We start from the raw sequence: 14,753 nt of genomic DNA, 5'->3' as shown, positions 1-14,753 counted from the left end.
CCTTTTTTCTTTTATTTTTGAGTTGGAGCCTTACTCTCAAAACTAGGGCCATTTCACTACATTCTAGACTGGATGACAGAATGAAACCCTATCTCTAAAAAATATTAAAAAAAAAAAAAAAAAAGACTGCTTTTAAAAAAATACCTTCGTTGCATATGAATTGAGACCTTTTTAGTCTGTAGGTTGTGACCCATTAGTCGTAAAATTAGTATATTCTGATCAGTGTTGTTTTCGTTTTTTAGAAATTATTTACTGATAGATAATAGTTGTACATATCTTGGGCATACGCATTATATTTTGTTTCCTATATACAATATTTAATTATCAAATCAGGGTAATTGGGATTATTCAGCATTTACAAAGTTAATTAAATAGCATAAAAGTTATCAAAGTAGGGCTGGGCATGGTGGCTGACGCCTGTAATCCCAGCACTTTGGGAGGCTGAGGTGGGAGGATAGCTTGAACCCGGGAGTTTGAGGTTATGGTGAGCTATGATCGTGCCACTGCAGTACAGCCTGGGCAACAGAATGAAACCTTGTCTCTAAGAAATAACAATAAAGTTTGACAAAAATGAAACTTTCACAAGTTGTGCTTTGATGTTTTTTTTTTTCCCCTTGGGCTCAAGCAATTCTCTCACCTCAGCCTCTCAAGTAGGCAGGACTACAGGCATGGGCCACCATGCCCAGCTAATTATTCTTGTAGAACTTTAAAGTTATGCCTGACTTTTCAGTTTGTTATTCAATTTGTTTTGTTTTGTTTTATTTTTTTGAGATGGAGTCTCGCTCTGTTGCCCAGGCTGGAGTAATGGCATGATCTCAGCTCACTGCAACCTCTGCCTTGTGGGTTCAAGCAATTTTCCTGCCTCAGCCTCCCAAGTAGCTGGGATTCCAGGTGCCCGCCACCACACTTAGCTAATTTTTTTTTTTTTAGTAGAGGTGGGGTTTCACCATTTTGGCCAGGCTGGTCTTGAACGCCTGACCTCAGGTGATCTGCCTCCTTGGCCTCCCAAAGTGTTGAGATTACAGGTGTGAGCCACTGTGCCCAGCCTATTATGCAACTTATTTATTTATTTATTTATTTATTTGAGCCAAAGTTTCACTCTTGTTGCCCAGGCTGGAGTGCAATGGCGTGATCTCCAGCTCACCACAACCTCCGCCTCCGGGGTTCAAACAATTCTCCTGCCTCAGCCTCCCGAGTAGCTGGGATTACATACATGTGCCAGCATACCCGGCTATGCAATTTAAATAAGAATGTAAATTAGTAGTATTATTTAATTAGCCTGGATTTTTTTTTTGAGACAGAGTCTTGCTGTGTTGCCCAGGCTGGAGTGCAGTGGCGCAATCTTGGCTCTCTGCAACCTCCACCTCCTGGGCTCAAGCAATTCTCCTGCCTCAGTCTCCCAAGTAGCTGGGACTATAGGCGCTTGCCCTATGCCCAGCTAATTTTTTGCATTTTTAGTAGAGATGGGGTTTTACCATATTGGCCAGGCTTGTCTCAAACTCCTGAGCTCAAGTGATCCGTCCGCCTCAGTTTCCTAAAGTGCTGGGATTACAGGCATGAGCCACCATGCCTAGCCTATCCTGGATGTTTAATTCATTTTATCAGAATTAGTTTTGCAATTGAGGGCCCGGCACAGTGGCTCATGCCTGTAATCTCAGCACTTTGGGAGGCCTAGGCGGGTGGATCACGAGGTCAGGAAATCAGGACCTTCCTGGCTAACATGGTGAAACCCTGTCTCTACTAAAAATACAAAAAATTAGCCGGGCGTGGTGGCAGGCGCCTGTAGTCCCAGCTACTCAGGAGGCTGAGGCAGGAGAATGGCGTGAACTCGGGAGGAGGAGCTTGCAGTGAGCAGAGGAGTGATCACGCCACTGCACTGGTGACAGAGCGAGACTCTATCTCCAAAAAAAAAAAAAAATTTGCAGTTGAAAACATAAATTTAATGAACTGTTTTTAAAATTTCGATAGAATATCTTGATGTGGTTTACTGGATATCTGATATCAGAATGGAGTTTTCTAACATCTCTAATAAATGGCCCTCATTTAATTTTGACAGTGATATATTATAGAAATTTAAAGATGCTTCTTCTTCTTTGAAATCAGGTTTGGCAGGAAATAAATGTGGAAGCTAAACATGTTAAAGATATCATGAAAACACTAGAGAGCTTTAAACTAGACAGCACTCCCTTGAAGGCAGCACAGCATGACCTTCCAGCTTCTGAGGGAGAAGTCTGGTCCATGCCTGTACCTGTTGAACGAAGGTAAGTGGAGACCTTTTAAGAAACCAGTTAGCCCAAGAAGCTTATAGCATTGATTATATCTAGGAGGAGGATGGGGTGGCTGAGAGACAGGAATGGGAGGGAGTTTTCTTTACTGAATGTTCACTCTTTTATAACTCACTGGTCTTGAACCTTGTGCCTTTTTGACCTATTTCAAAAAATAAGATTTCGGTAGGAATAATTTAAAAATATGCTTTTGTGAATGACCTTAAAGTGGTAGAGACAGTGTTATCTTGTGGAAGGAGAATGGGGTTAGGAATTGAAATATTCAGGCTCTGTGTCTGTCTTTGCCACTCTCTGTAGCTTTGGGAAAATAATAGAACCTTTCTAGGCCTCAGATTTTTCTTTTTTTTCCTTTTTTTTGTTTTTTTAGACGGAGTCTTACACTGTCAGGAGACTGGAGTGCAGTGTTGCGATCTCAGCTCACTGCAACCTCCGCCTCCCGGGTTCAAGCGACTCCCCTGTCTCAGCCTCCTGAGCAGCTGGGACTACAGGCATGCATCACCATGCCTGGCTAATTTTTTTGTATTTTAGTAGAGACGGGGTTTCACCATGTTGGCCAGGCTGGTCTTGATCTCCTCACCTCGTGATTCGCCTGGCCTCAGCCTCCCAAAGTGCTGGGATTACAGGCCTGAGCCACCGTGCCCGGCCAGGCCTCAGATTTTTCTTATGCAAAGAGAGGAAGTTAGACTAACAGTGGTTCTCAAACAGGAATCACAGAATATTTCTTTTCATCAAGCTGTAACACTGCTAAAATTAAAAAAAAAAACAAAGGGCTTTTTAATTCATAGAGAACAGTAAAAATAAAATGTTCTGAATTTTAGGGTTTTCTCTGGCTTTTTTTCCCCCAACTTCCTACTACCAAGTGCCAGCAAAGGAACAACTAGTGATGCTGATATTTACTGAAGTACTGTAACTAGCCAATCATGCATAGTTTTACTGCATATTTTTTAACTGACAAATGTGCAGGTGGATGTTATCTACTTCATTCACATGATAGATTTTCTAATTTGTATTATAGATTTAAATATTGACTGTGTCATGCCTTTCTAGAAAGAACACTTATGACTTCCCGGGTTCATTGCCCGTTAACCTTGCATTAAGATGTTGCCCAGATGGTTTTCAGTTTTAACATTTTGTCATTGCAACTCTGATTTCTTGTTTTTTTTTTTTTTTTTAAGACTAGTTAAGTGCAGTAGTGAGAAGGTGGGGAAGAGTAGAACAAAGAGTTTGATCTGTAACTGACTGTGAACAATCAATTGAGATAACTCACTGCCTTTGAACCAGGCTTGGTTGTATTTTATTTTATTTATTTATTTTTTGAGACGGAGTCTCACTCTGTCTCCCGGGCTGGAGTGCAGTGGCATGATCTCAGCTCACTGCAACCTCTGCCTCCTGGGTTCAAGCAAGTCTCCTGCCTCAACTCCCCAAGTAGCTGGAATTACAGGTGACCGCCACCACGCCCAACTAATTTTTTGTATTTTTAGTAGAGAGGGGGTTTCACCATGTTGGCCAGGCAGGTCTCGAACTCCTGACCTCGTGATTCGCCCACCTTGGCCTCCCAAAGTGCTGGGATTACAGGCGTGAGCCCCTACACCCGGCCTGGTTGTATTTTATAATATAGGTGCTGGATTATACATCCACAGTGTTCTGAACTATTTTAAGCTATAAGTGTTATTTTATTTATTTGTTACAATAAGCCTTCCAAATAAGTCATATTTTCCCCATATTTCAGATAAGACAGCTGAGGTACAATAAGGTTGAGTAACTTTTCCCCACTATCACAAAACCAATAACTGTTAGAGCTAGGATTTGAACCTATACATATTGTGTTTTATAATAATGATTACAAAGCTGGCAGTCTCTGCTATAGCAGTCCTAACAATCTCTAATTAAAAATGTGGATTTAGGGACATCACTCCCAGAGAGTCTGATACAGTAGACAGCAGGTAGAACTCAGGAATCCACAGGTGATTCTGATGTAGGTGGTCGCTAGGTCACATTTTGAGAAGACCCATACCTTCATGTTCTTGACATTTAAAATCAATTGATGAGTATTGATTATTTCTTAGCCACTTTTTTTATTTTTATTTTTTTGAGATGGAGTCTTGCTCTCTCGCCCAGGCTAGAGTGCAGTGGCACGATCTTGGGTCACTGCAACCTCCACCTCCTGGTTCAAGCAATTCTTCTGTCTCTGCCTCCCAAGTAGCTGGAATTACAGGCATGTGCCACCACGCTGGCTAATTTTTGTATTTTTAGTAGAGTTGGGGTTTCACCATGTTGGCCAGGCTGGTCTTGAAGTCCTGACCTCAGGTGCTCCACCCGCCGTGGCCTCCCAAAGTGCTGGGATTACAAGCGTGAGCCACCACACCCAGCTGCCACTTTTATTTTCTTAATCTTCACATAAAAGGACTGTACTAGTGTTCTGTTACTGACTCCTGATATCCTTTGGCGATTTGCTAAATTTTTCCCATGCCTCATAAGCACTTTCACATAATTACATTTTCTGTTATATTACATAATAGTTCACTAAAACACAGTAACTCATTAAAGAAAAATAGAAAAATTCATAGAAGTAGGGGGAAAATCACACAGTCATCCTAGTTTGTTTTCTTCGGTTCTTTTATGCATTATTTTCATAGTTGTAGTTGTGCTATATCCATAATTTACAACATTGTACCCTCTTTTAAGAAAAATCCTAATAATAGTCAACAATCATTGCATATTACTGTGTGCCAGGTACTGTGTTTGTTGTTTTACATGTATTATTTAATTCTCAAAACCACCTTAGAAGGTAGGTACTAATTTTTTTAGCCCCAATTTCTGATGAGGATAAGCTAAGATAGATTAAATAATTTGCTCTTCATATTTTAAACATTTATGATTTATAAACCATGTCAGATCTTTTTCCCTGCAGTTTTTTAAGAGTTATTTGCCACTGTTCTGACTGGTATGTAACCTATATAATTAACCATGCTCTTAGTGTTTTTTCCTGCTTTTTTCATTATTATAAATAAAGTTGCAGTGAATAGTTGTGAGTAAAAATTTTTCCACATTTATAATGTTTTCCCCTAATTTCAGAAGTAGAACTAATAGATGAGTCAAGTTGTGTTTTTGCTTTTGTCTGTTAATTTGTTTTATTCTTATTTACTTGCTCTTTTCTTTTCTCCTTCTGGAGAATCATCACTTGGGTCTTGTATTAGTCTGCTTGGGCTACCATAACAAAATACCATACACTGGGTGGCTTAAACACAGAACTTTGCTTATCACACTTCTGGAGGCTGGGAAGTCCAAGATCAAGATGTGGCCAATTTGGTTTCAGGTGAGGGCTCTCTTCCTGAGCAGACAGCCACTGTCTCTCTGTGTGCTCACATGGCAGAGAGAGTGAGTGAGCTCTTTGGTGTCTTTTATAAGGACATTAATCATGTCACATCAGGGACTCTTACTTCCTTACTCCTAATAGTCATATTGGGCATTGGGGCTTTAACATATGAATTTTGGGGAGGACACAAACATTCAACCTCTAACAGTACTATAACTCTTCTCAGTTATTGGTAAGATCTTTCCAACAAATAGATGTTCCCAGTGGGAAATCAGTTGATTCTGAATTTAGTGAAGTATTTGGTCACCTCAGTCTCACAAGCAGAGAGGCAGGATTTCCTCTGAGGGGTGGTGGGAAGTTAAGCCCTAAATTTGGCTGTTCCTTCTTATTTTTTCTTGCTTTCTTCAGTATCGTTTTCTGTTCCTGATTTTGAATGCTCTAGATTACTGTTAAGTTTTCCTTTTTGACTTTATTTGTGGCATCTGTTTCTTCCTGTAATTTATTTGTTTCCTTAACTGGATCTTTTAAGATTCTTTTTATTTTTCTATTAGTCTTCATTTGTACTCACGCTTAAGAGAGTTTTTTGTTTTGTTTTTTTTTTTGAGACGGAGTCTTGCTCTGTTGCCCAGGCTGGAGTGCAGTGGCACAATCTCGACTCACTGCAACCTCTGCCTCCCAGGTTCAAGCGATTCTCCTGCCTCAGCCTTCCATGTAGCTGGGACTACAGGTGTGTGCCTCCACGCCTGGCTAATTTTTGTATTATTAGTAGAGACGGGGTTTCACCAGTTGGCCAGGCTGGTTTCAAACTCCTGACCTTGTGATCCGCCCACTTCTGCCTCCCAAAGTGCTGGGATGACAGTCATGAGCCACTGGTACCTGGCCGAGAGTCATTCTTTCTTCACCTATGTTGGTGATTCTAACCTTATCACCACCTAAATTTTAGTACCATTAAAGAACAGATTCAACTGATCCAGTATTCGCTTCTAGAACAGTACACAAAAAATTGAGTACATGGAGGTTTGTTGAAGCCTTATGTAGAAAAAGTTAGACATAGCTTAAATGCCACTAGATGTGATTCTTTTCAAATGTCTTTTAACAGTCAGCTGATGTCCCTAAGATATCTTCCCATCTCACAGAATAAAACCTAGAGTTTTCATGTCTTTCAAGCTCTATGAGACCTGGTTCCCCGCAGCCTCTGGGACCTAAGTTCTTACAGCTCTCTCCCTCAGGCACTGTGCTGTGGCCTTGAATGAGCCAAGGCCACAAATGCTTCACTCCTTTCACCTGCCTTTCCCTCAGCTCCAGTGCTGAATGGCCTGTTCCCTTCTTTCGTTTAGCTCTCTACCTAATTGTCACCTCAGAAAGTCTGTCTCTGACTACACCACCTAAAAACCATCCTGCGTGATCCCGTAGCCCCTTGCCCCTCTTTTTTGTTTTTGAAACAGAGTCTTGCTCTGTCACCCAGGCTGGAGTGCAGTAGTGCATCTCAGCTCACTGTAGCCTCCACCTCTTGGGTCCAAGCAATTCTCATGCCTCAGCCTCCTGAGTAGCTGGAATAATTACCCAGCTAATTTTTTTTTTTTTTTTTGAGATGGAGTCTCACTCTGTCATCTAGGCTGGAATGCAGTGGTGTAATCTTGGCTCACTGCAACCTCCGTCTCCCAGGTTCAAGCGATTCTCCTGCCTTAGCCTCCCAAGTAGCTGGGATTACAGGCATGCACCACCACGCCCAGCTCATTTTCTTGTATTTTTAGTAGAGACAGGATTTCACCATGTTTGCCAGGCTGGTCTCGAACTCCTGATCTCAAGTGATCCGTCCGCCTGGTCTTGAACTCCTGACCTCAAGTGATCTGCCTGCCTTGGCCTCCCAAAGTGCTGGGATTTCATGCGTGAGCCACCATGGCCAGCCAAATTTTTGTATTTTTGGTAGAGATGGGGTTTCTCCATGTTGGCCAGTCTGATCTCAAACTCCTGACCTCAAGTGATCCACCTGCCTCAGCCTCCCAAAGTGCTGGGATTACAGGCATGAGCCACCATGCCTGGCCCCCTTCTTTATTCTTCTTGATAGCACTTAATATTACCTGGTACTGTTTGATGCACCCCCCATACACACACATACACACACACGTATGTAAGTCTATGACAGTAAGGGTTTTTGTTGAAATTATTATTATTATTTTTTAAGATGGAGTCTCACTCTGTTGCCCAGGCTGGAGTGCAGTGGCATGACCTCGGCTCACTGCAACCTCCGCCTCCTGGATTCAGGCGATTCTTCTGCCTCAGCTTTCCAAGTAGCTGGGATTACAGGTGCCTGCCACCACACCAGGCTAATTTTTGTATTTTTAGTAGTGACCAGGTTTCACCATGTTGGCCAGGCTGGTCTTGAACTCCTGACTTCAGGTGATCCACCTGCCTTGGCCTCCGAAAGTACTGGAATTACAGGCGTGAGCCACTGTACCTGGCCTGAAATTATTTTTACATTGTTTTTTGAATGACTGAATGGCTAGCAATAAGAAGTAGATGAAATGGCACATTTTATGTAATTGACTACCATCCAGTCATTTATGAGGTTTTGTTATTGGAAATGTCTCAAAGTATAATAAGGAGAGAAAAATACAAGAGTGTATGTGTGTATAATGGTTCTGATTTTGTTTAAATGAAAGATAACTACAAGAAATAGACTAATATGTTAATTGGTTAATTCTGGATAGTGGAGTTACAGGCAACTTTTTAATTCTTTATATAGTTGTCTCTCATTATCTGTGGAGAATTGGTTCTAGGACCCTCACAGATACCAAAATCCATGGATACTCAAGTCCCTTATATAAGATGGTGTATATTTGTTTATATTGAGATGGTGTATTGCTCTGTTGCCCAGGCTGGAGTGCAGTGGTGTGATCTTGGCTCACTGCAATCTCTGCCTCCTGGTTCAAGCAGTTCTCCTGCCTCAGCCTCCCAAGTAGTTGGGACTACAGGCCTGTGCCACCATGTCCAGCTCATTTTTTTTTTTTCCTGAGACGGAGTCTTACTCTGTCGTCCAGACTGAAATGCAGTGGTGCAATCTTGGCTGACTGCAACCTCCGCCTCCCGGGTTCAAGCAATTCTCCTGCCTCAGCCTCCCGAGTAGCTGGGATTACAGGCGCATGCCACCACACCCAGCTAATTTTTGTATTTTTAGTTGAGATGGGGTTTCACCATGTTAGCCAGGCTGATCTCAGACTGGCTGGTCTCGAACTGCTGACCTCGTGATCCGCCTGCCTCAGCCTCCCACATTGCTAGGATTACAGGCGTGAGCCACTGCGCCCGGCTTTTTTTGGTAAGAGGCGGGGTTTTGCCATGTTGGCCAAGCTGGTCTTGAACTTCTGACCTCAGGTGATCTGCTTGCATCGGTCTCCCAAATTGCTGGGATTACAGGCGTGAGCCGCCGCATCCAACCAGATGGTGTATATTTGCACATAACCTGCACACATCCTCCTGTATATTTTAAATCATATATGGATTACTTGTAACACCTAATACAATGTAAATGTTATATAAATAGTTGTTTCACTGTATTATATAGAGAATAATGACAAAAAAAGTTTGTACATGTTCAGTACCAACTCAACCATCTTTATTTTCAAAATATTTTTCATTGGCAGTTGATTGACTCAGCATTGCGGAATCTGCGGATATGGAAGGCCAACTATATTATATGTCAGTGTCTATTTTGTATTATTTATGTAGCAAAGGGAAAAATACATACACAGAAATATTTCCTGAATCCAAAATTAAACCCCCATCATTGCTTCACATACACGTTGGTTTGGCATTATCATCCTCCCAAATTCTCATTCTCAACTTTCCAGTCTCGCTCTGTCACCCAGGCTGCAGTGCAGTGGCGTGAGCTCGACTCACTGCAACCTCCGCCTCCTGGGTTCAAGCGATTCTCATGCCTCAGCCTTCCAAGTAGCTGAGATTACAAGTGCACAGCACGATGCCCATCTAATTTTTGTATTTTTAGTAGAGACAGGGTTTTGCCATGTTGGCCAGGCTGGTCTTGAACTCCTGACCTCAGGTGATCCACCTGTCTTGGCCTCCCACAGTGCTGGGATTACAGGCGTGAGCCACCACACCCAGCCTAGGAGTGTCTTTTCTTTCTTTCTTTCTTTCTTTTTCTTTTTTTTTTTTTTTGAGACAGTCGAGGTCTGTTTCCCAGGCTGGAGTACAGTGGCACAATCTCGGTTCACTGCAACCTCTGCCTCCCAGGTTCAAGTGATTCTCCTGCCTCAGCCTCCTGAGTAACTGGGATTACTGGTGCATGCCACCACACCCAGCTAATTTTTTGTATTTTTAGTAGAGATGGAGTTTTACCATGTTGGCCAGTCTGGTCTCGAACTCCTGGCCTCAAGTGATCTGCCCACTTCAGCCTCCCAAAGTGCTGGGATTACAGGTGTGACCACCGTGCCCGGCCAGGAGTGTCTTTACTAATAGTATGTCTCTGAGACTCTTCTCATTGTTACTGCCTTAAACTAGGCCCTCATCTCGTGTCTCAGTAACATTTGTAATCACAAACATCTCACTGCTTTCTGTGTTTTCTTTAGCAGTATATCATGTTCAGTATTAGACTAATATTTCTAAAATGTTTTCAGTGGATCCTTGTTAGCAGTTAGCTAAAAGCTAAGCCTCTTGAACTGGTATTCGTATCTTCTGTGTACCGAACCATTTCTGTTCAGTATTATTGCTTAATGTTCAGCATTATATGTTAGACTGGTGTCTTTATAATCCTTTACATAGATTAAGCTCATTTTTGTTTCTTTGCTTTTCTTTATTGATGTTCTGTCTATAATTGTACCCTCTTGTTTAGTTCAACTCCTGCATTTCCAGTCCCAGTTTATTTTCTGTCTCCATGAGGCCATTCCCATTGCCATAGCACTAGGTCTGTTTCACACCTTCTGGTATACATGCCTAGCTTTACACAGCTTCTGTCTGTTTAACTATACTGTGGTTTATTTGAGAATAGGACTCCTTTTTTTTGTTTGTTTTCCCCGTTGTAAATGGCTGCAACCAAATCTGGGAGCAGAGTAGGATCCTAACGGATATTTGAGAAGTCTGAATCCTGCTACAGAAATAAGGATGAAATGAGAACTGACACAGGGGCTCACTCCTGTAGTCCCAGCTCTTTGGGAGGCCAAGATGGGAAGATCGATTGAGCCCAGGGGTTTGATACTAGCCTAAGCAACATCGTGAGACCTTGTCTCTACAAAATACAAAAATTAGCCTTGTGTGGTGCCATGTGGCTGTAGTCCTTGCTACTCGGGAGACTGAGGTGGGAGGATTGCTTGAGCTTGGGAGGTCAAGGCTGCAGTGACAGAGCAAGACTTTGTGTCAAAAAATAATAATAATAAAAAATAAATACATAAAGGTGAAATGAGGTGATGTATATAAATGTAAAGCACCGAAAATGAGTTATAGTAACTGTTGATAGCTAGTACTGTATCCGTTTTTTAAATGGAAAAATGATTAAATCTTATTAATTAAAACACAAAAATTATGGTATAGATTGAGCTTCCGTGATCCAAAAATTCAAAATATTTCAAAAGCTGAAACTTTTTGAGCACCAGCATGAGACTCAAAGGTCATACTCAGAGGAAGTGCTCATTGGGACATTTTAGATTGTGGATTTTCAGATTAGAGATGCTCAGCTGGTATGTATATGCAAATATTCCAAAATCTGAAAAAATCAAAAATTCAAAAGACTTCTGGTCCCCAAAATTTTGGATAAGGGATACTCAAATCTGTATATTCTAAATAAATGGTACCAAATTGCATATATACCAGTAGATTAATGTGAATTGAGTACTTGCGTTGTATTCTGGTTGTCTCGATAAAACTCTCTTCTCTGATAATTTTTTTTTCAGCTTCCAACAATCAGATGCATTCATCTTTGATACACAACAATTTCCTTTCTAAGTAGAGGTGACCATTACTTCCCCCCCATTATTTCTGTAATATGACTATACCGCATTCCTTTAAGTCACCACCAACAGATATATCAAATTTAAATTTTCCTTATTTTTATTTATTTTTTTTTATTTTTTTATGTTTTTTGAGACAGAGTCTCACTCTGTTGCCCAGGCTAGAGTGCAGTGGTGCGATCTTGGCTCACTGCACTCTCCACCTCCCAGGTTCAAATGATTCTCCTGCTTCAGCCTCTCAAGTGACTGGCATTACAGATGCGCACCACCACGCCTGGCTAATTTTTTGTATTTGTAGAGACAGGGTTTCACCATGTTGGCCAGGCTGATCTTGAACTCCTGACCTCACGTGATCCACCCACCTTTGCCTCCCAAAATGCTAGGATTACAGGTGTGAGCCATGGCGCCTGGCCCAGATTTAAATTTTAGATCTTAGGTTGCAACATCCTGAAGTTTATTCAGTCGTGTCTTGTGATCAGTTGTTGCATTGGCTTCTTTAGTTCATTGACTCTAACTTACACAGTATGTCTGTTCATCTATATGTGGAGTTGATTATGATATTAATGAGTTTTTGTTTGATTAGACCCTCACCAGGACCTAGAAAACGCCAGTCTTCTCAGTACAGTGACTCTAAATCACATGGTAATCGTCCAGGTACAACTGTCAGAGTTCACCGTTCATCTGCACAGAATCTTCACAATGACAGAGGGAAAGCTGTTCGTTGTCGTGAAAAGAAAGAACAGAATAAAGGAAGAGAGGAAAAGGTAAATGTTAATTGAGTTTTATAAGTGAAAAAGGTATTCTGAACCATAAAAATTGATACTGTATGCATTTATTTATTTTTTTCTTTTTTTCCTTTTTTGAGACAGAGTCTCACCTTGTTACCCAGGCTGGAGTGCAGTGGCGTGATTTTGGCTCACTGCAACCTCCACCTCCTGGGTTCAAGCAATTCTCGTGCCTCAGCCTTCTGAGTACCAGGGATTACAGGCAGGCGCCACCACATCCGGCTGATTTTTGTATTATTAGTAAAGATGGGGCTTCAGCAAGTTGGCCAGGCTGGTCTCGAACTCCTTACCTCAGGTTATCTGCCCCCCTAGGCCTCCCAAGGTGCTGGGATTACAGGCGTGAGCCACTGTGCCCAGCCTAAATTTCAATAAGTTGTAGTCATCAGTTTGTCAGAGCTATAATAAAACCTTAGTTATGCTACATCTAGGCTGGGATTTTCCCCACTTGCAATTCAACAAATATTTTGGCTTTTTTTGGTAACTTTATATTATGATATAATTTCAGACTAGCAGACAATTTGCAGGAATGGTATAAGGAACTTCCATATATACTTTACCTAGTTTTACCAATTATTAATATTGTGCCCCTTTTGATTTATCATTTTCTTTCTCTGTATACCCTTTTCCTGAACCATTTGAGACTAAGTTGTAGATATTACGCTCCTTTAACCTTCAGTATTTCAGAATGTATATCCTGAGTACTAAGACATTTTTTTACATAAAAACAACACAATTATCAAAAGCTGTAAATTTTACATTGTTATAGTACTATTCATCTAATCCACAGACCTTTATAAATTTTGGCCAATTATCCCAAGAATGTCATATAGAGGTTTTCCCCCTTCTGTCCCCACTAGGTCAGATTACAATGTAGAAGCACACATCGAAATTAATTTAGTTATCATGTTTCTTTAGTCCCTTTTAACATAAACATCTCAGTTTTTGCCTTTCTTAGACTAGAATTTTTGAAGAATTCAGGCCAGTTGTTTTGTGGAATATTCCTCAGTTTGGGCTTGCCTGATACTTCCTCAGGATTAGATTAAGATTATTCATTTTTTGCTCATCATCACTGGCCATCAGAGAAATGCAAATCAAAACCACAATGAGATACCATCTCACACGAGTTAGAATGGCGATCGTTAAAAAGTCAGGAAACAACAGGTGCTGGAGAGGATGTGGAGAAATAGGAACACTTTTACACTGTTGGTGGGACTGTAAACTAGTTCAACCATTGTGGAAGACAGTGTGGCAATTCCTCAAGGATCTAGAACTAGAAATACCATTTGACCCAGCAATCCCATTACTGGGTATATACCAAAAGGATTATAAATCATGCTACTATAAAGACACATGCACATGTATGTTTATTACGGCACTATTCACAATAGCAAAGACTTGGAACCAACCCAAATGTCCATCAATGATAGACTGGATTAAGAAAACGTGGCACATATACACCATGGAATACTATGCAGCCATAAAAAAGGATGAGTTCGTGTCCTTTGTAGGGACATGGATGAAGCTGGAAACCATCATTATGGGCAAACTATTGCAAGGACAGAAAACCAGACACCGCATGTTCTCTTAGGTGGGAATTGAACAATGAGAACACATGGACACAGGGTGGGGAACATCACACACCGGGGCCTGTCGTGGGGTGGGTGGAGCGGGGAGGGATAGCATTAGGAGATATACCTAATGTAAATGATGAGTTAACGGGTACAGCACACCAACATGGCACATGTATACATATGTAACAAACCTGGACATTGTGCACATGTACCCTAGAACTTAAAGTATAAAAAAAAAAAACTAAAAAAGATGATTCATTTTTTTTTTTTGGCTGGGCGTGGTGGCTCATGCCTGTAATTCCAGCACTTTAGGAGGCTGAGGCTGGTGAATCACTTGAGGCCAGGAGCTCGAGACTAGCCTGGCCAACATGGTGAAAACCCATCTCTACTAAAAATACAAAAATTAGCTGGGCATGGTGGCAGGCACCTATAATCCCAGCTGCTCGGGAAGCTGAGGCAGGAGAATCGCTTGAACCCGGGAGGCAGAGGTTGCAAAGAGCTAAGATCACACCACTGCAGTCTAGCCTGGAGAATAGAGTGAGACTCAGTCTCAAAAAAAAAAAAAAAAAAAAAAAGATTATTTTTGGCAGGCATACCATTGGTATGATGGTTTTTTTCTCTCAGTGTATCTTATAAGAAGGCACAGATGTCTGTCCTATTACTGGTGATAAGTTGGATTGCTTGGTTAGGTGGTGTCTGCTTGGCCTCTCCACAATAAACTTACTGTTTGACCCTTTGTAATAATTTGTGGGAGGTACTTTGAGACTATGTAAATATTCTGTTTCTCATCAATATCTCATCTACTCGTTTTAGCACCAAGTGATTCTTGTCTGAATCAA

General features: G+C 41.3%; 1 protein-coding gene across 2 annotated transcripts in view; it reads left to right on the top strand.

Moving 5' to 3' along the window:
- The window catches only part of KATNA1 (katanin catalytic subunit A1), a 64,930-nt gene that overhangs the window by 15,322 nt on the left and 34,855 nt on the right, over positions 1-14,753 (top strand). For both annotated transcript variants that reach the window (XM_028847201.2, XM_015137143.3), the window contains exons 3-4: positions 2,104-2,261; positions 12,142-12,322. In XM_028847201.2, coding sequence (XP_028703034.1) covers positions 2,104-2,261; positions 12,142-12,322 — 339 coding nt within the window. The remainder of the gene's footprint in view (positions 1-2,103; positions 2,262-12,141; positions 12,323-14,753) is intronic.

Source organism: Macaca mulatta, chromosome 4 (genome assembly GCF_049350105.2).
Source record: "Macaca mulatta isolate MMU2019108-1 chromosome 4, T2T-MMU8v2.0, whole genome shotgun sequence".
Taxonomy (NCBI): Eukaryota; Metazoa; Chordata; class Mammalia; order Primates; family Cercopithecidae; genus Macaca; species Macaca mulatta.
The sequence above is the reverse complement of the archived record's forward strand: the minus strand, read 5'-3'. Positions and strand labels throughout refer to the sequence as shown.